A 20,154-nucleotide genomic window follows, 5' to 3' on the forward strand; every position below is an offset into this window, starting at 1 on the left:
TTGGGCACCATTCAGATGGCTCCTTTGTATTCAATGTGAGTCTTACCAATAAATCAGGGAAGGGAGAAACTGAAGGGAAACATAGCTTACAAACACTGTATTGTGTGTCACTTTTTTCACCCTCTAAAGCAAGGTGAGTTGAGAGAAACTGATGTTATTACAATTGAAATGCACATAGTTAACATTTTCTCTCATAAAACGGTTATGCATACAAACTCTGGAGTCTTTAAGCATCCTCAATTGACAATTCATCCTTAATTGATCATGACATTGTAGGCTGCTAGCAGGAAAATGGTATTCACTTTTAATTTAACATAAAATGGTCATCACTTTTAATTTAACATTACGTGATTATTTTAATTATTAAAATCGAATATTTTCCCAAAATGTGTTTATTACTTCGTAGGCTACAGTATTGGCTGCTACTATGTAAAAACTGAAAGTGAAGAAGAGACTGCCCATTGTAAAATATCGTGGAATGCAGATGATGACACACACATACAGGCAAGGTGTTCAATAAGGATGAAAGAATACCTACGCAGTGAGTCACTTACGTGGGTTGTTGGAAAGTAACCTGCCTAATTTAAATATCACCTGCATGGACTTCCTGTAGAGACGTTAGATCCTAGGATACTTGTTTTGTTGTTCGAAATTAGGAATATTACCTGTACTTCTAACAACTGAGTCGGCGCCCTCGGAAGAATGAGCTGTATTATTCACCCAGACATGTAACGTATACGATTATATTCATCGTTTCTCGATACCATAGGCTACTTTAGTCATAGCACGAGTTCACGACTGTGTTTGTTTTATTATTCCGGGAAAAGGCCTTCACAAGTTGTAGAAGACGAGTTTCGGTCTCCGCTATCTCTATGGTCGCGTACGTTCTATTCTCTCATGGAACATGACGGTGTTAAACTTTTTAAATGTATTCTCACACATTTAATACAGCCCACCATTAACATAAGTGTATGAATATATAGCCTAGTCTAACACATTCCAACAAATGTAAAGGTAGTCTTAACATATCTCAGGCTGTGTTGTTGAAGGTGAGAACGTAATGTGGTCAAGAAGTTTGTTTTTAGAGTGCGGAATGATCAGCATTATTTTCCAGTGACGTGAGTAAAAAAGGTAATATGCCATAAAATGTATAGGAGGAGTGACAGGTAATTGATTTACCACGCATGTGTGCAATGCAAATTCGAATGAAGGGGGAAGTTTGCTCGGTTGTTAACCTTGTCATCAGCTGTCAATGGGGACATTGGATTATTTGTTTTCTGACAAAGGAATAGGCCAACCCTCAACGATGGCCTCTTTTTTTTTACAGTAACACAATAGCGCTAAAGCCTGTGTGACTAGGTTTTGTTCTATACTACTAAGGCTATGTCACTGACAGTGAATATTGAAATGATAGAGTATTGCAATGGCACATCATTTGAATTAAGGCATATGAATAGAGAGGTAATAGGAGATTTGCTCATACAACCAGTATATGCTCAGCGGTCAGTTTATTAGGTACAGCCATCTAGTACCAGGTTGGACCCCCCTTTGCCTCCAGAACAGCCTGAATTCATCGGGCATGGAAACGTTACTCAATTAGTGTCAAGGGACATGTGCAAGGAAAACATACCCCACAACATTTCGCCACCAACCTGTACTGTTGACAGCAGGCAGGATGGGGTCATGGACTCATGCTGCTTACGCCAAATCCTGGCTCTGCCATCAGCATGATGTAACAGGAACTGGGATTCGTCGGACCAGGCGATGTTTTTACACTCCTCAGTTGTCCAGTGTTGGTGATCGCGCGCCCACTGGAGCCGCTTCTTCTTGTTTTTAGCTGATAGGAGTGGAACCTGTTGTGGTCGTCTGCTGCAATAGCCCTTCCGTGACACGGACCGACAAGTTGTGCATTCCGAGATGCCGTTCTGCACCACTGTTGTACTGCGCCGTTATTTTCATGTTTGTGGCCCGCCTGTTAGCTTGCACGATTCTTGCTATTCTCCTTCGACCTCCCATCAACGAGCTATTTTCGCCCACAGGACTGTCGCGGACTGGACGTTTTTTGTTTCACGCACCAGGAGGCCGGACGTTTCTGAAATACTGGAACAGGCATGCCTAGTACCGACGATCACACCACGCTCAAAGTCGCTTAGGTCACTAATTTTTCCCATTATAACGTTCAATCGAACAGTAACTGAATGACTCAATGCCTGTCTGCCTGCTTTATATAGCAATCCACAGCCACGTGACTCACTGTCTGTAGGAATGAACCATTTATGTGAACAGGGTGTACCTAATAAACTGTGTATATTATATATTGCTTGGGATGTGCATGTTAAGTTCAGACAGTCCTATTTGATCTTGATGTGGTAGTGGCTATTGGCTAATGACTGTTTTATTGTTTGTTGTGAACTCCTCTCCATGGGAAACTGTCATGTTCCTAAGAGCCTAAATCAAGAGGTTGTTTGTGTCAAATCATCCATCATCTTCACGTCTTTATAAAACCAGACGTAGGCTATAGGGGTAATTGGTTTGGAAGAGGTACGTTCCTTTTGAATAATAGATGATAATTCATGCTTTTCGTTTTCATTCACTCTATTGAATAGCAGACCTAAGGAGCTTTATGTGACCAATGACCAAGGAGGCCATATCTCTATTCATGGATGGATATTCCTGGTCAGAAATTGATGTCTTGTTTCTGGAACCCAGTGTGGTGTGTACTTTTCAGACAGTGGTCTGCTGGTGAACAGTGGGAGGATTACAGCCTGTAACTTTTTAGCCTGGATGGGGTTCTGTAGTGGAGACTGGCACCAATGGGTACCATGCTCAAGGCTTCAGGGTGGCTAGCAATCATACTGGTGTAAGAAAGGGAGTGGGTAAATTATGAAGCAATGTGAACTTTAGGCGGGCAAGAGTACAGGTCGTTCCCTGTATTTTCACTTTCAGTCAACCATAACGGACAGTCAAATCAGTCAGGATTTCCGCACACCCTTTTTAGCTGATCTAATACGTCTCTCTTTTCTGTCTGCCTCATGGATTTACCTGCGTTCACTTTTACGAGGGTGTGCGGGAAATGTGACTCACCTCTGCTGTTGTGGAGACAATGGAAACATTCGTGAGGGGAGGTTATTGTCTGTCATAGCCACAGTGACTGAACAGCTGGCAGTCCTGTTTGACTTAAAAGCTCATCTGGATATGAGGGACTGTTCCAATGCATGGGAGGCTAATCTTAAATGTTGAGCCAAGACATTTTTCCTAGAAAGCTTTGAATGTCACATGATTACACATTGATGTTGAGGTATCCCCCCCCCCCCCCCCCCCCCCCCTTAAGGTCACCTTGTCATCTTCAGAGCACGCCTTATACCAGAACTACACATGAACAGTTCAGTACTTAACAACGCAACGCTGCCGATATTACAGTGTATAGCACTGCATACCACTGCTGTCAAAGCATGTTTAGCTCGGGATAACGATTTGACTGAAGACGTATACCATTAGGAATTTCATCCCAAGCAGTTTCCTCCCTAGTTATTTCCTCCAGGCATTAGAAACCATTGATTTAAAATATATGATTTAATGTCTTTTAATATGATATTTAACATTGATTAATATGATTTAAACATTGAAGCTCAATGGATCATTTTAAATGTGTTATACATGAGAACATGTCCTTTTAGGAGATGAGTACCGTAATTTCCGGACTATTGAGCGCACCTGAATATAAGCCGCACCCACTGAATTAAAAAAAATATATTATTTTGAACATAAATAAGCCGCACATGTCTATAAGCCGCAGGTGCCTACTGGTACATTGAAACAAATGAACTTTACACAGGCTTTAACGAAACACGGCTCGTAACAAAAATAAATAGGCTTTAACGAAACACGGATTGTAACAAAAAATAAAAAATTTGCAGTAAACAGTAGCCTACCAAGAAAGTCATTGGTCACTATCTTCCTCCTCCTGTGCACTGAAACCACTGAAGTCATCTCCTTCGGTGTCGGTGTTGAATAGCCTCAGAATTGCTTCATCCGATATTGGATCGTTTTCATTGTCGCTCTCGTCACTGTTTGACCTTAACCCGTTCGGCAATTTTATTGGTCTAATGAAAGCTTCATGCCGCCAAAAAACTGAGCACGTCACAGAATGTGCTTTTTTGGAGAAAAAAAAAATGTGAAAGCTGGAAAAATCCATATATTAGCCGTGTCATTGTTTAAGCCGCGAGGTTCAAAGCGTGGGAAAAAAGTTGCGGCTTATAGTCCGGAATTTACGGTAGTTGAACAGACTTAATAAAGTTATCCTCTGAAAGAAGTACTTTCAGACTTAATAAAGTTATCCTCTGAAAGAAGGTACTTTTGTTCAACTACTCATCTCCTAAAAGGACACTCATCTTTCGGTTACTAGCGTTGGGCTAGTAACCGAAAGGTTGCAAGTTCGAATCCCCGAGCTGACAAGGTACAAATCTGTCGTTCTGCCCCTGAACAAGGCCGTCATTGAAAATAAGAATTTTCCTAGTTCCTAATTTTCCTAGTGACTTGCCTAGTTAAATAAAGGTAAAATAAATAAATAAAAGGGTCCCTGGTTCCTCAGCAGCCCATAGCCTCTAATAACCACCCATGCTACATCCTCAATGAAACTCAAACCCTTTCACTCCCTCTCTGTAAGCCACATTCTCTGTCCAGCTCTCTCCTATTAAACATTTATAGACTGTGTGCTTTTATGCTATGGCAAATATGCATACCGAAGATTAGGAGGAATTGTATTTAGGCTAATCTCTGTTTCGCCCAGGCAAGTCTAAACATGCATGTGTTGATAAGGAGGCATTCCGTCTACTCCAGTCAAGTGGGTGGCGTTTGTTTTGTTTTACACAGAATTCCAATTATGGGACACACTTGACTTCATCATCCATCTTCTGAAGTAATCTCTGGTCAGATTGAATATTTGTGAAGTCATTGAGTCTGGTTATGTGAATTCCCAAAGAAGTGGGGTAGAACCTTGGTTATGCTTCCTCTGCTTTGCCACAGGATCCATGACGCTTATCCATTACAAGACGAAGGATCACTTGAGTAACGAGAAAGGCGGTGAGAGAGGAGGCCGTGCTGCTTGACCTCCGTGTGTGTGTACACTACAGCCTTGGTGTAATTGCTCAGCCTTGGGTTTGGCCTCAGTGTTTTGCCTGCGCTAGTGCAACATCAGCAGTCTGAGCCCCCCCTCCCTCCCTCCACCTCTACATCCCCTCCCTCAGTCTAGTCATACCACTCCCCCTCAGTTTGCCACACAGCTGGTGCAGTGCTGGGCACACACACACAGAACCTCTGACTGTGTGCCGGGGATGTAGAGCTCTGATTTCAGTCAGGCTGCAGGCAGCCAGCACAGCTGTTGGGTCCGAGTTTCTTGTTTGCATGCGGTGGCTGCTGACCGGCCGGGGCCCTTGGCAACGCTGATATCAGCTTCTCAGGTAGGTACAACAAGCTAATGACGAACAAGCTACAGAATCAGTCTGCTCTTTTGCCTTGCTGACCTCTCGGCTGGGGTCAGAGAGGAGTGCTGGGACTGGTGAGGGAATGCAGGGAAGCTGGTCTGTGTACATAATGCTGTTGGCTGGGTTTTTATCATGTGACAAAGGGGAACGAGAAAAGGTGGCACGTAAACAGCTCAGTATTTGCGTCAGTATTGTTGGTTAGGTACTCCTATTCAGTGTACTTTAAGATATTCACACCACACTCGTATGCTTGTTTTTGTGCTGCAGTTTGCTGGTTATATGATACATTTGACAAGAGTGTTGATTGAGCTTACACATCGGCTCCTTTTCTTTGCACATGTGTGGAGTAAGTTTGCTAAAAGCGAAGAATGCATTTCTAGTCAGCCTCGCCTAAAGACAGGGAATTAGTGGAGAGGTTAGAAGCCTCACAGAGGGATAGAGACCTCAGCTGAGGGGGTCATTGGTGATGAGGATTGCATTTCTGCCCAGTTCATTTTAGTCCTTTTCGCCCTTTCTCGCATCATTTCATGGGGGTTTACACCCCCCCCCCCCTCCATTTTAATGACGCGCACAGTGACATGTAGCCGAAAGGAGAATTCCTTTAGTCCCTCAGGAAACTGGCTGAGAGGAAACAGCTGCTCCAGCCTCCATATTGTTGCCGCTCTGTGGATTTGTCATTTCCTGTTGAGCCAGTCAATATGAGTAGGAAAAGTCCCAACTCTAACGGCAGACCTCTTTTTGTGCTTCCATCAACAGAAATCTAGGATGAAGATGTGAGGAGATGACACGCGGTGGATCAGGGTTTCAACCTCACCGCCACTTTGGGATATTTGCCCCCCTTATGAAATAAACTAAGCATATCCTTTCAGGGAGACGAGAGCACAGAGGAAGTAGGACAGTGGAACATTGGAAGTTGGACTTGCTAGCTAGGTACTCCAGCCTGTGGCCATGACGGAGCCTATGGTCCCCAGCAGCAGTGCTGGCCTAACATGGGCAAAGATGTGCAAGGAGTGTGGCCAGCAGCACGAGGGAGGCCAGGAGAACCACCTGTACGAGTACCAGGATGAGGTAGATGACGAGCTCGTGTGCCACATCTGTCTGCAGCCCCTGCTGCATCCCATGGACACACCGTGCGGACACACCTACTGCTTCCAGTGCCTCAGCAGCTTCCTGAAGGAGCAGGACTTCTGTCCCGTGGACCGCCAGCAGCTGCAGCTGCACCATTGCCGGCCCTCCAGCCTGCTGGTCAGGAATCTGCTGGACAAGCTGACCGTGCTCTGCCCACACCAAGCTGAGTGCCAGCAGCAGATGCAGCGCTGCGAGCTGCAGCCCCACTTGCACAACAGGTGAATAGGGTTATGGCTGGGGCACCGCGGAGGGGTGATGCCGGGGAAGAGGGAGTTTGAGATGGGGAAAGGTATTTAGTTAAGAGTTGAGCTTAAACTGTCTGCTTTGCAACCAGAGTAAGTAAGCCAAAATAGTACCTGTCTGTTTACTGTAGTTTATATTTGGCTGGTCTATTTATTTTCCTATGCCTGAATTTAGGAATTCATCTTGAGTTAATGGGTCAAATGTTAACTTAACATGGATTCACATAACATAAGTCAATCAGGTTTAGAGTCTCCCATGAAAAAGCTTTTATTACATAGTTCCTGTACTCCACGGAGAGGTTCAGTCTCACATGTCATATCCCCGAGATCTTTGTAATTTGTGGATTAGCCTTCCCTTTCCTCACTTGGCCGGTGTGGTGCTTATCGTCTTAGTGGTTAGCGAGCAGCTATGACACAGTCAGTAGTGGGTAAAGGTTATGTTATGATAGCTGGTCATCCTGGAGCCATCCGTGCAAACAGACAGGAGGCAAAGTTCAGCCAGCAGGACCAGCAGCAGTAGCTCTCTCTGACTTAATCACACCCGACCTGTCCTGTCCCCCCCCCCCCCCCCCCCCCCCCCCAGATTCCCTGCAATGCAGTAAAAAAGGCTCCTCATCTGCATAGCTCTTCTCCTCTTCTCATAGTCTCGCTCTCTCTGACTCCCTCACCAGTCACTAAATCTATTCATTCACATTTCCCACACCTCTAGCTTTTTAGAATTGTCCTCCTCCTCACTGAAACAAATGAATGAACATTGATCGTACTCCCTTTTTTGCTGGTCACACAATCTAAAGAAATGTCGGAGGTGTGTACTCACTCAGGATATTTTAGGTTACCTTCACGGACCGTTTTGGATGAATGTCATGAGGTTTAATTAAAAGGAGGATTGTTGAATGTTGACTTAACTCTCACTCTTTTCCTCTCTCCTCCTTTCTCCCTCTCTAAGATGTCCTGTTTTCAGAAGGCTGAGGGAGGAGGCGGAGAGGAGGAAGAGACCCCCCTGGAATGAGCTAAAGGGGAACAGGGGGGAGGGGGAGTCAGGTGCCGATACCAAACGTACCCCTACGATGACCCGTACCGCCACCCGGGACATCCAGCCCGAGCCTGGCCTCATCAACCCTGCCTTCGAAGAGAGCGAGGACGGTAAGATGTCACACGTCACTCACTTCCTGATTTGCCCACAACACAAACCAGATAGACGTCACACTAACGTCACTATGTCTGAAGTCTGATTATTGTTGTATGATAATGATAGACTGACAGACTAAGTGAATAGCAGTGAGCTCCCACTGGAAAAAAATAGGATACTTTCGAAGAATGGACAAATCTATATCAGTGTCAATCGGGGCAACGAAGGTGTAAGGATTTTATGAACGCACCCGGGGAAAGGAAGGGAGAGGAAACAGTCTGTCAGCTGTGTTGACTTTAGGAAAAACCCAAAGCCCCTTTGATGTGGCCATCCCTGACAAGAGAGTCGTCAGACCTGGATAAGACGAGTGCTGATCATTTAGCTGGGGGCTTAGGATTTCCCTCCGGCCAAATCCTCCAGAACGTGTATCAACCAGAGGAGGCTGATGGGCTATAGGAGGACGGGCTCATTGTAATGGCTGGAATGGAATCAATGGAACGGTATCAAACATATGGAAACCACCACCAGTCCCATGTATTCCATTCCAGCCATTACAATGAGCCTGTCCTCCTATCGCTCCTCCCACCTAACCTCTGTCTGGTCTAGACTTAGAACCCCTCCAGGGAATTTATAATCGAATACTGTGGAACAAAGTCCATCAAACCTAAGTAACCTGGCAACACTGGCGATCATTATCGCAGTAATGATTACCTCATCGTGAGTGATTCTTGGGGAATAGGTTGCCACTTGCCCTACTTGATTCAGAACCCCAGGGGTGTGTGTTGGCATTGCACACACAATAAAAGGCAATCATGGACCATTGATATGTGTTTGAGCATATATGAATCTCGGTGAGTGTGTGTGTGCCCGTGCATGCGTTTGTCTGGTTGTTTGTCTCTGTTTATGTGAACGTGTACCTCCAAAATCATCATGCCCTTGTCTGCCCCCTTCTCCCCCCACAGAGACCTCCATGCGGTCCAGCCTGGTGGCCGAGGCCAACGTGGTAGAGATGATTCGGGAGGAGCAGGAGTTGGGCCTGCGTATAGTGGGAGGAAAGGACACGCCCCTGGGGAACATAGTCATCCAGGAGATCATCCGTGACTCACTGGCGGCCCGCGACGGCAGGCTGGCCCCAGGGGACCACATTCTGGAGGTGAGACAGGTTCCTCACTGTAAATAATAGAGGGATAGGTTACAGGCCGCTCCCCTCCTTCCCATCATCTTATGTAGCTTTAGTGCCGTAGCCGTATACTTTGAAATGCCCACCTTGACGATGGTAATGGCTGCACTTTGTGAAGATGGCGCTTTATGAGAAGCTTTGACCTATTATTCCACACAAACACCCTATTCCCTTGGGTTCCCATGATCCTCAGTAAATGGGGAGGAATTTGTTGGTGAGGAAGTAGATATTCAGAATGAACGGGTCTCTGGATTCATGGTAACATGTGTGGCAGAGATCTATTCTCCAAGCAGGCCCATGAAATAGGGTTTTGAAACGCTCACTGTTGAGCTATTGCCGTTTCAGGCCGAGCCCCATCTTCTGGAAGGCCAAAGTTCACCTGATTGCAGACGGGCTCTGTCTGGTTTTCTTCAATGTTTTATTTTTCTTGGTCAGAAAGGGCTGATTATGACACATAGTCTAGTGATATTATGGCTATGGTCCTGGTTGTAAATGGGCCAAAAGGCTAAGGAAGATTACGTGCTAGTGGTGAGGGTGTCTCAACACATAAGACCACTCGCTTGATGGTCTGCGTGCTCCGTGTTGCTTGTCCTATGTTGCTCTGCATGTGCTAATTGTCTGTCTGTATTGTAATTGTTTTGCCCAGAGACTTTTTACTGAAACTTTGATTTAATGTGTACTGTCCCTGTAAAAATCTAAATAAACTCAAATCTGGTTTCCACCCAGAGGGTAAAACTAGGGTACAGAGATGGTATATCTTTTGAAGGGGGTTTCACAAAGATACAGCTTCCCTTCTTCCCAGAAGCCTGCTCGCTCTCTCCTCCTCGGATTTCTCCTCCCCCCGGCTGTCTGGCAAGGGTACATGACAATGCCTGAGCCCATCTCTTCCTCTGGGCTGACCAATCACAAATTTAGACTGAAAACACTCAACTCACCCCTACTAGCTGCCTTGGTAGCAGTAATATAACCGCTGACTTTTTGGGGTCCTTTGTGGACAGCTATTGGCTGTAAAGAGAGCTGCGTGACAGAACGGAGGTTGCGTTCTTAATTTGTTGAAATTGAATCCCTCGCTTCCCCCTGAGTCAATGTATTGATTTTTTAAAGAAGGGCTTCTCTCGGATGAGGTTTGTGAAGCTGGAATTGGTCCAATAATTTTGTACACCTACTCACCCAATGGTAGATGCAATGCCTCGAGCAACATATGAGTCGAGGTACCTGTGGATTTTGGCTGTAAAAATGGAGGCACAGCTCTTAGTATTTTTAAAGTGGTATGTCTACCTCTTATTGATTTTCTGATTGTTAAAAACGGTGATGTCAATAGTTTTGAATGACATGAGGGCAACCTGAAACATCAATGTTTTTCATCATACAATCAATACCAGTTTAAAAGGAACTAGTTCCACCTCTATCCTATGACGTATTGATCACGATAGAATTATGTAGAACAGCAGGAAGCATTTTAATTTGGCTCTCCATCAGCACAGGGACCAGTCACTTCGCACAGCTGTCGATACTCTATGTATATTTAGTCCACCTGCAGTGTTCCAGAGGGATGCTGTATCAGTGGCCGTGTTGCTGACCGTGTGGTGTTGTGTTTCTAGGTGAATGACGTCAGCCTGGCGTCTATCCCACACGGCCGGGCCATCTCCGTGCTGCGGCGGCCCTGCCCTCTGCTCAGACTCATCGTCATGCAGGAGAAGGGCTTCAACCCCCGTCTCCCGCAACGCCCTGGCCTCGAGCACCACACTCCCCCTTCCACCAGCATGGCCGCCGCCGCCTCCCCTCCCTCTCACAGTCCCCACGGCACCACCCACAACCAGGGTACGGTGATCCAGGTGACGCTGGTGAAGAGGGATCGCTCGGCGCCGCTGGGCATCAAGCTGATCCGCAAGTCGGACGAGACGGGGGTCTTCATTCTGGACCTGCTGGCGGGGGGGCTGGCGGCCAAGGATGGGAAACTATGCAACAATGACAAGGTGCTGGCCATCAACGGGCAAGACCTGAGACACGGCACACCAGAGAACGCAGCACAGATCATACAGGTAGGTCTTCTGTAGTAGACAGGTTACATCACACCCATTTCATGGAGACCAAAGCACGAGACATTATGGAAATAGGATTTATTATAATCTCTTACGGAAACATTGACTTTCATGTTAGCAGAGGTTCCCAGGATATATTTGCTGTCTGTGTAATGATTGTGAGGCCTGAAGTGTGTGTGTGTGTGTGTATAATGTGTGTGTCTACAGGCCAGTGAGGTGCGGGTGAACTTTGTGGTGATGAGGCAGCCGGAGCCCCAGGAGGAGGGGGGCAGTGGGGGAGAGGGGCAGGGCCGAGTGGCTAGGAGGGCTCCAGAACCCCAGTACTTCAGACGCCCCTCCACCTACATGAAGGTAAACAATCTCCTCCCCGGATGTTTAGAACTTACAAATCACTGTACTACAAACTGCTGTATGTTGGTGTGTGCACACATGATCCTAAAAGCTTCTCATGTTTACATAATGTGATCATGTCACCACGGTCGATCAGTCACACCCCAGCCCTCTGTCACCAGTCCAGGCTACCTAGCACGTCCACAGAAGCCCTCCTCACTCAGAAAGGGGTGAAAGGGGTCTTGGGAGCAGACCGACACCTGTGTCCCTGGTCCGGGGATAAAAGCCCTTCTCTGGGGCCTGCTCACTCCTGATCAAAAGGTCCAGAGTGCTGCCTCACCATGTTCTATTTGTTTGTTGCTTTGGGTGGCAGAGGATCAAAGCTGGTGATGGTTAGCTTTCACCTGCAGAGCCCAGGCTTTGAGTGTTGCTGGGGGTGAAGGGTTCCCTGCTGGGGGGAGGAAGAGGGAGGGCTCCCCTCCTCCCCTCCCCAGCCCCCTCTGATGGTTAACAGACTCCAGAGAGAGAACAACAAGGACGCTGGCAGGAGCTGTGGATGTCGACACGTGCACTCGGGAGCCGAGTGTTGATCCTTGCACATTACCTCTGGGTTTGAGTCCGCAGCTGCATCTGACATGTTGCTGCTTACATTGGTTTGGACAAGCTGTTTGACAAGGAATCAATTAAGTCAAAAGATCCTTCTCAGTTGTAGGAAATGGAGAGGGGCAGATGATGAGCAGCACACCCCAGAAGGAATGCCGAGTCAGGCATATTGTGCTACTTTTCTTTGATGCCAGTCTTTTCTATGATGACCAGAAATAATTCTTATGAAGTCGTTTTGATCTTCAGAAGAAGAAGCACATCTAAATAGCCTACTGCATGCTCCTCATCAATGTAAAGCAAATGAAGGGTTCTTGCTGGTGTTTCCCAGGATCCACCAGGGGGCTTCTCCAGCCAGGAGAAGATGGTGAGTCTGAAGAAGGAGCCAAGACTCTCCCTGGGCATCACCATCGCTGGGGGGAGGGACTGCCGCAGCCGCCTGCCCGTCTACATCACCAGTGTCCAGCCTGTCGGCTGCCTGCACCGAGATGGCACTATCAAAAAAGGTACACTTGGGATATACAGTGCATTCGGAAAGTATTCAAACCCCTTGACTTGTTTCTCATCAATCTACACACAATACCCAATAATGACAAAGAGAAAACAGGTTTTAGAAATGTTTGTAAATGTATTAAAAATAAAAAAACAGCAGAACCTAATTTACAAAAGCATTATGACCCTTTGCTATGAGACTTGAAATTGAGCTCAGGTGCATCGGCGGAAGGTGGTTCGAACGTTGGGCCAGTAACCCAGGTTGCTGGATCGAATCCCCAAGCTGACAAGGTAAAAATCTGTCGTTCTTCCCCTGAGCAAGGCAGTTAACCCACTGTTCCCTGGGCGCCGAAGACGTGGATGTTGATTAAGGCAGCCCCCCGCACCTCTCTGATTCAGAGGGGTTGGGTTAAATGCGGGGAGACACATTTCAGTTGAATACATTCAGTTGGACAACTGACTAGGTATCTCCCTTTCTTGTTTCCATTGATCATCCTTGAGAGAGTTTCTACAACTTGATTCACCTGTGGTAAATTCAATTGATTGGACATGATTTGGAAAGGCAAACACCTGTCTATATAAGGTCCCACAGTTGACAGTGCATGTCAGAGCAAAAACCAAGCCATGGGCTCGAAGGAATTGTCCGTGGAGCTCAGAGACAGGATTATGTCGGCACAGATCTGGTGAAGGGTACCAAAACATTTCTGCAGCATTTAAGGTCCCCAAGAACACAGTGGCCATCATTCTTAAATGGAAGAAGTTTTGAACCACCAGGACTCGTAGAGCTGGCCGCTCGGCCAAACTGAGCAATCGAGGGAGAAGGGTTTTGGTCAGGGAAGTGACCAAGAACCCAATGGTCACTCTGACAGACCTCCAGAGTTCCTCTGTGGAGATGGGAGAACCTTCCAGAATGATAACCATCTCTGCAGCACTCCAACAATCAGACCTTTTTATGGTAGAGTGGCCAAACGGAAGCCACTCCTCAGTAAAAGGCACATGACAGCCCGCTTGGAGTTTGCCAAAAGAAACCTAAAGGACTCTCAGACCATGAGAAGCAAGATTCTCTAGTCTGATGAAACCAAGATTGAACTCTTGGCCTGAATGCCAAGTGTCACGTTTGGAGGAAACCTGGCACCATCCCTACGGTGAAGCATGGTGGTGGCAGCATCATGCTGTGGGGATGTTTTTCAGCAGCAGGACTGGGAGACTTGTCAGGATCGAGGGAAAGATAAACAGAGCGAAGTACAGAGAGATCCTTAATGAAAACCTGCTCCAGAGTGCTCAGGACATCAGACTGGGGCAAAGGTTCACCTTGCAACAGGACAACGACCCTAAGCACACAGGCAAGACAAAGCTGGAATGGCTTCGGGACAAGTCTTTGAATGTCATTGAGTGGCCCAGCTCGAGTCCGGACTCTCTTTAGTACTGACTAAAGGGTCTGAATACTTATGTAAATATGATATTTCAGTTTATTTTTAACTTTTTATACATTTGTAAAAATTTCTAAAACCTGTTTTTGCTTTGTCATTATGGGGTATTGTGTATAGTTCGATGAGGAAAAAAATACAATTTAATCAATTTTAAACTAAGACTGTAATGTAAAAATGTGGAAAAAGTCAAGGGGTCTGAATACTTTCTGAATGCACTGTATGCTTTCATATAACCACCAAACCAGTGACCATTATCAGTCATGGTTTTGATAGGACATGACAGTTTTCATTCCATACATTGACCCCATGTAGCATGGCTAATGTTCAAATTTAAATGCTTAAGGGGATAATTCTGTTAGTGAAGGGTTAGACAATATGCATACCTCTTGCACGTTTAACGGGAAGACCTTTTGATGTAAGGCCAGCTTTGCATGCAGAGGCTACATTTTCTTGACATGGTTCTGATTTCTGTCACCCAGGGGATGTCTTGCTGAGCATCAATGGCGTGGATCTGACCCAGCTGACTTACAATGAGGCGGTGTCGGTGCTGAAGGCCCAGACGGCTCAGGCCCAGGTGGTCCTCAGGGTCATCCAGACCATCTCAGAAGACCCAGGGGATGAGGGGGAGGCCGCCAAGGAGGCAATGGAGTCTGTGGAAAATCCAAGGGAGGATGACGCCGACTGGGCCCATTTGTGGACCCGCTGGCTGGGGCTTCCCAGGTAAGCACACACACTAACCATTGGTTGGCAAATAACTTAACTCAAGTTTGCATGACCTCGAGTTTGCATTTCTTCAAATCCAATGTGTCATGAGTAAAGCTTGTACTCAACACTTCAGTAGTTGGACAATACTAGCAGGCAATATTAGCCTGAACAGTGTGATAATGCTTGGACAGTCTGTTGCATCGGAAAAGTACCATATCACTTCCTTCAGGTGGCCATTTAAAACACGGAGGTCTTCATTTTGGGCTTATGAAATCACACGGACACTTTTTTTTTTTGAGCGTCACTTTCTCTCCTCCTTAGTCACATGCACTGGTGCCGTGACATCGTGTTGCTGAAGACCAATCAGGAGAGCTGGGGCTTCAGCATTGTGGGCGGCTTCGAGGAGAACCACGGACAGCAGCCGTTCTTCATCAAGACCATCGTGCCTGGTACACCCGCCCACCTCGACGGACGCCTCAAGTGAGTTGCTTCACACGGCCAGTGCTAGTTTCTTATAATAAACCTCAGTGAGAAAACGCATGTCGTTACTATCTGGGTGGGTGAAGGAGTGTAGGAGCAGTGAGAAGGGAGTTATGTTTTGGTAAGCCTGCCCTGTTCTTTGATAAGGCATGTACTCCCTTTCGTGCAGGCTTGCCTCCCCAAGGACAGGATTGAACAGAAATACCTGGTTTCACCATTTTTAATTCAACTGAGAGCAGAGATGGAGCCAGCCTGGTATCCAGTGCTCATTTAGATGTGATTCTCCTGTAGAAGTCCATCATATTTAGACCTTAATGCACAGCTGTTAGGAGACTGATTATGGTGGCGGGTAGGTCATTGTGTTGCATTTATTGTGCCCATCTCTGTGCCCCGTGTTTACTGACTGTCCCTCTGTGTTGTCTCTAGGTGTGGTGATGAGATTGTGGCTGTGAACGGAGCCACCACGGTGGGCATGAACAACTCGTCCCTCATCCCCATGCTCAAGCTGCAGAAGAATAAAGTCACACTGACTGTGGTGTCCTGGCCGGGGAGCCTGGTGTAGACATGCATGCGTACACACACACACACAGACGCACCCCCTGCCTTCCTCAGCTCCTATCTCCACTGAGCCGCTTGTCTCTGCACACACCACCCTAGAATCTCATTGGTGACATTCTTGGAAGATGGTTACTTCTCTGATTTATTGTTAATTTCACTAGGTAATCTCTTCTGATGTGGATTGTAATCTAGTTTAATTTGCACATTGCCCTAGCTGACTAGTGTGACTGAATTTCACTTTTTAGTTGTTTCATTGCACTGGTTGTTGTTTTTGTTGTTGTTACTCAAAAGGGCAGTTGATTTTCTGGCTGAACAAATCGGGCTTATCAGGGTGAAGGATGAATTGACCATCAAAAATTGGAATCCTTAATGGTGGAAACAGCCACAGATCACTCACTTTGGCCAGTTTATTAGGTACACCCCGTTCACAAATTGATCCCTCCTACAGACAGTGAGTCATGTAGCTGTGGTTTGCTATATAAAGCAGGCAAACAGGCTTTGAGGCATTCAGTTACTGTTTGATTGAGCGTTAGAATGGGCAAAAATAGTGACATTTGAGCGTGGTATGATCGTTGGTGCCAGGCATGTCAGATCCAGTATCTCAGAAACGGACGCCCTTCTTGGCTTTCACGCACGACAATGTCTAGGGTTTACCAAGAATGGTGCGACAAACAAAAGACATCCAATCAGCGGCAGTCTTGTGGGAGAAAACAGCTTGTTGATGAGAGGTCGAAGGATAATGGCAAGAATCGTGCAAGCTAACAGGCGGGCCACAAACAGACAAAAATAATGGCGCAGAACAGCATCTCGGGGTGCACAACTCGTCTATCCACAGACTCCAACATGACAGTGAGTTCAGTTTACTTGAGTGGCCTGCGCAGTCCCCAGACCTCAACCCAATAGATCATCTTTGGGATGAGATGGAACGGCCTGTTCGCAGCATGCATGTACCGCCGTCCAATCTGCAGCAACTGCATGATGCCATCGCGTCAGCATGTACCAACATCCCTGCGGAATTTTTCCAACACCTTGTAGAATACCCAAACAATTCAGGCTGTACTGAAGGCAAAGGGGGGTCCGACCTGGTACTTGATGGGTGTACCTAATATACAATCAGAGGTTGGTTTATCTGCGATATTACAACAAAGATGTTTCTGAAAACAACCAACACTTCCCCCCCCCCCCCCCCCCCCCCCTCGTACATCATTACACGCTCGATAGAATCGCACAATATGTATGTACTGCAATATTTTTTTACATGCTGTGCAACGTGCCTCAGTTTGCCAACAAAAACAATAACAGCGGTGGTAGGGTGGCCAGTGGCGCTGTTTCCCCCCTACTGCGGATTCCATCTTTAAGTGTAAACTGGAAGGATCTTTACTGTTTTGGAATTATTGTTTTTGCCCTGTCTTGAATGATTTAAACATTTTGTTTTTAGCAGATTTTGCTTACCTGTTCACAATACCCATTTGTTCCCCCCCATTTGTTAATGGTGATTTGAATTATTCAATGCTGGGATATATTTGTAGATTTAAAATTCCATGGGGGGAAAATGGCATATTTTAGGCTATGAAACATATCCTCATAATTCCACAGTTAATGAAGATATATTTAATATACCTAATCAATTAGGAAAGGGTGACAGTTGACCAAGTCACATGTACCCATCCTCTCCAACACCTTCTGCCTTTTTATTTTTGTACATTTAGATTTTAACAGATACTGTGTTTTATCCATATATATATATATATATATATATATATATATATATATATATATATATATATATAAGGATGTTCTAGTGGCTTCTGGTTTTTATGAATGCTTTATTTCCTATACAACTGCACTGTAATAATCTCTTACATTTTTGTGCATTGCCTCATACCGAATGTATTTGATTAATGTGGGTGCCTTGTACATGTTGAAGGACAGAAAAGTTCAAACACTTGCCTTAATTGCCACAACCAAAATTATCTTTTTTTTCCTTAAAGCTCCCACCTCATTTTCTTACCAATGATAAAGTGGAGGGATGATCTGTTCAATGTTATTTAGTTGAAATGTTCACAGAAGGAGCCAGGAGGAGATCAGAGCTGCTGGCCGTAGTTGGAGCTTTAGATTGAGTTCCACTGTTCTTTTCAAGGTGTCATAAAACACTACAGGCCTTTCATTAAACCCTGTGAATGTGATGGAAGCCCTCTGTATAGTTTAATATTTGAGAAATGTAGGCATTTTATCCTGTGTAATGGATCATCCCCGGGTTTCATAATGTTCTAAAACCTCATATCTGTGTCTTTTGTATTTTATACCTAATATTTACAAAGCACTTAAAGCTTCTCAGATTGTATTGAATGGCTTTTAAAGTCCAGCACTTAAACAAGTATATTCCTCCATGGTTGTTCCTCCACAGGCTCTGGGGCCTAGTGCCTCTCAATGGGCCTTGCTTTACTTTTGGTATCCTGGCCTCTGGCTGTCCTGTGGCTGGGGGGGTATCAGTCATCTGGAGGGGGAATGGGCCAGGCGTGTCGCCACGAGAGCTTTAGGAGGAATGTAAATCAGGACGGTGGAGTCGCAGAGCAAGCAGCAGAGGACTCAAGGACGGCTTCAAATCATCCCTGGTTTTCCAGCAAGGGGCAAGGCCTCAATTTCAGCTCAGTGAAAAATATAAGGGATGACATGGTTGGTTAGAAACAGTTATGTAAGAATCTATATTGATCAATAAAAAGCTTATACAAATCTCATTTCTTATCATCACTGCAATCTAATGAAAACATAAGCAGGAGTTGTGGGTGGTTGCTGGCACCTGCAGAGGATGTTGAGAAACAGCTGTAGTGTAGGCATACTTAGACACCAGCAGAAACAGTTAGTCCCTCAGCTTTCAGTCATTGAATACCTAAAATGCAAGCATTTCAGTTTAAATGAGACCAACATTCTTGGTTAGATGATGCCACTGGACCATAGCAAAATCAATCCCTCTCTTTCCCCACAAGGATTGTGATACATTTGTTACATAATGTGATTGCAAGTACAATCAATTAACTTCAACACTCAATATGTGATACTTTAAAAGCGTTTCAATCGTGTTTGTGGGTGAATATTGGACCACACTTCTTCGTCTCATACTGGGATGAGGAAAATTGGAAATATATAATAAGGGTCTGGTTTTATTCAAAAAGACAATTTAGCTGATATGTGACAGAGGTTAGACCCGCTGTACACCACTACACACTCATCTCTCATGGTGTGTCAGTCTGCCCTCTGGAGGACATGGAAGGAAAGTCCCATCTCCACATGGTCACTTACTGTCTAAACTCCCCTCAATTGATTGTGTATGATCTTTGACATTAATATTAGGCTTTTGCAAAGCATACTACAACTTACACAACCCAAAGTGGTACTCCCATTAGATTGGAGGGGTGCTTAATACAGTACTGGTAGAAAAGTAAAGTAATGATCCTGTAGACCAGGGGTATTAAACTCACCCTGTGAGATCCGGACCCTGCTGGTTCTGTTCTACCTGATAATTCATTGCACTCACCTGGTTTCCCAGGTCTAAATCAGTCCCTGGTTAGAGAGGAACAATGAAAGAAATGCAGTGGTTCTGGCTTTGAGGTCCAGAGTTGAGCACTCTAGACCTGATTTCTTCATCCCAACTTCAACGGGACAATGTGAACAATAAATCCAAGAACAAAGAGGGTCTATAAAACAACCCTCTACTCATCACAATGAAACCCACCACTCCAGTGTATGTATGGGGGTAGTGATATAGTAACCTACTAGATTTTGGCTACAAACTCAGGGGCCACAGTTCCATTCCCTGAAAGTGCTAGCTATTTATGGTAATAGTATTCCAAATGTGTCAAGTCATTACAGGCCATCTTGTTAAGTTAACGATTTAGCACCTTGTTAAACATGACAAATTGGCAGGTTTCAGTAGTAGGCTGTGGGTAAAGTACATTACCACGAATAAGATGATCTGGATAACTTAAATGATACTGAATGATTTAGCATACGGCAGTAAGGTAAGCATGTCAACAGTTAGCATGTGGTTGTCAGTTGGACCAACTTCAAGACTCTGGGAGAAAATTCAAAAGCAACAATTTATTTCAGCTTTCCATAGGGATTGAGTTGTCATGACAAACATTTACAAGTACTCCGTAACAGGGCCAATACAAGTGAGCATATGTCAACCTTAACAAGTACACCCAGTTCTCTGACTGTGGTTCACCTAACATTCCAGTGGCACTATAACACAGCAAAACTCTCAGCTACAAGTGAAGGACACAACACTAAGGCCTTACAGATTCAGCGATAGAAATTCAAAAGGTCATATCCGATTGAGCCGACATATGCAGCGT

The 20,154-nt window shown here is 45.5% G+C and overlaps 1 protein-coding gene across 4 annotated transcripts; it reads left to right on the forward strand.

Annotated features, from left to right (window-relative positions):
• The first annotated feature begins 475 nt into the window (after positions 1–475).
• LOC106604724 (ligand of Numb protein X 2) lies at positions 476–18,537 on the forward strand. Of its 4 annotated transcripts, XM_014199670.3 has the most exons (11): positions 548–728; positions 5,026–5,459; positions 6,240–6,829; positions 7,800–7,996; positions 8,945–9,135; positions 10,764–11,204; positions 11,412–11,555; positions 12,466–12,640; positions 14,536–14,776; positions 15,083–15,241; positions 15,668–18,537. In XM_014199670.3, exons 3-11 carry the CDS (start codon positions 6,432–6,434, stop codon positions 15,801–15,803), a joined length of 2,082 nt encoding a protein of 693 aa, XP_014055145.1. In that variant the 5' UTR covers positions 548–728; positions 5,026–5,459; positions 6,240–6,431; the 3' UTR covers positions 15,804–18,537. The 4 variants fall into 4 exon arrangements, with proteins under 4 accessions (XP_014055147.1, XP_014055146.1, XP_014055145.1 ...); XM_014199672.3 differs by lacking the exons at positions 548–728; positions 5,026–5,459 and adding an exon at positions 476–541; XM_014199671.3 differs by lacking the exon at positions 5,026–5,459 and having other exon boundaries at positions 512–728.
• Positions 18,538–20,154: the final 1,617 nt, after the last annotated feature.

Source organism: Salmo salar, chromosome 05, assembly GCF_965601325.2.
Source record: "Salmo salar chromosome 05, fSalSal1, whole genome shotgun sequence".
Lineage (NCBI taxonomy): Eukaryota > Metazoa > Chordata > Actinopteri > Salmoniformes > Salmonidae > Salmo > Salmo salar.

Excerpts from the sequence above, each read along its gene's own strand:
- LOC106604724 (XM_014199672.3), top strand. The coding sequence starts at position 6,432 with ATGACGGAGCCTATGGTCCCCAGCAGCAGTGCTGGCCTAACATGGGCA. Across the intron at positions 11,205-11,411 it reads ACGCAGCACAGATCATACAG|GCCAGTGAGGTGCGGGTGAA; the intron begins GTAGGTCTTCTG and ends GTGTGTCTACAG. Across the intron at positions 15,242-15,667 it reads CACCTCGACGGACGCCTCAA|GTGTGGTGATGAGATTGTGG; the intron begins GTGAGTTGCTTC and ends TGTTGTCTCTAG.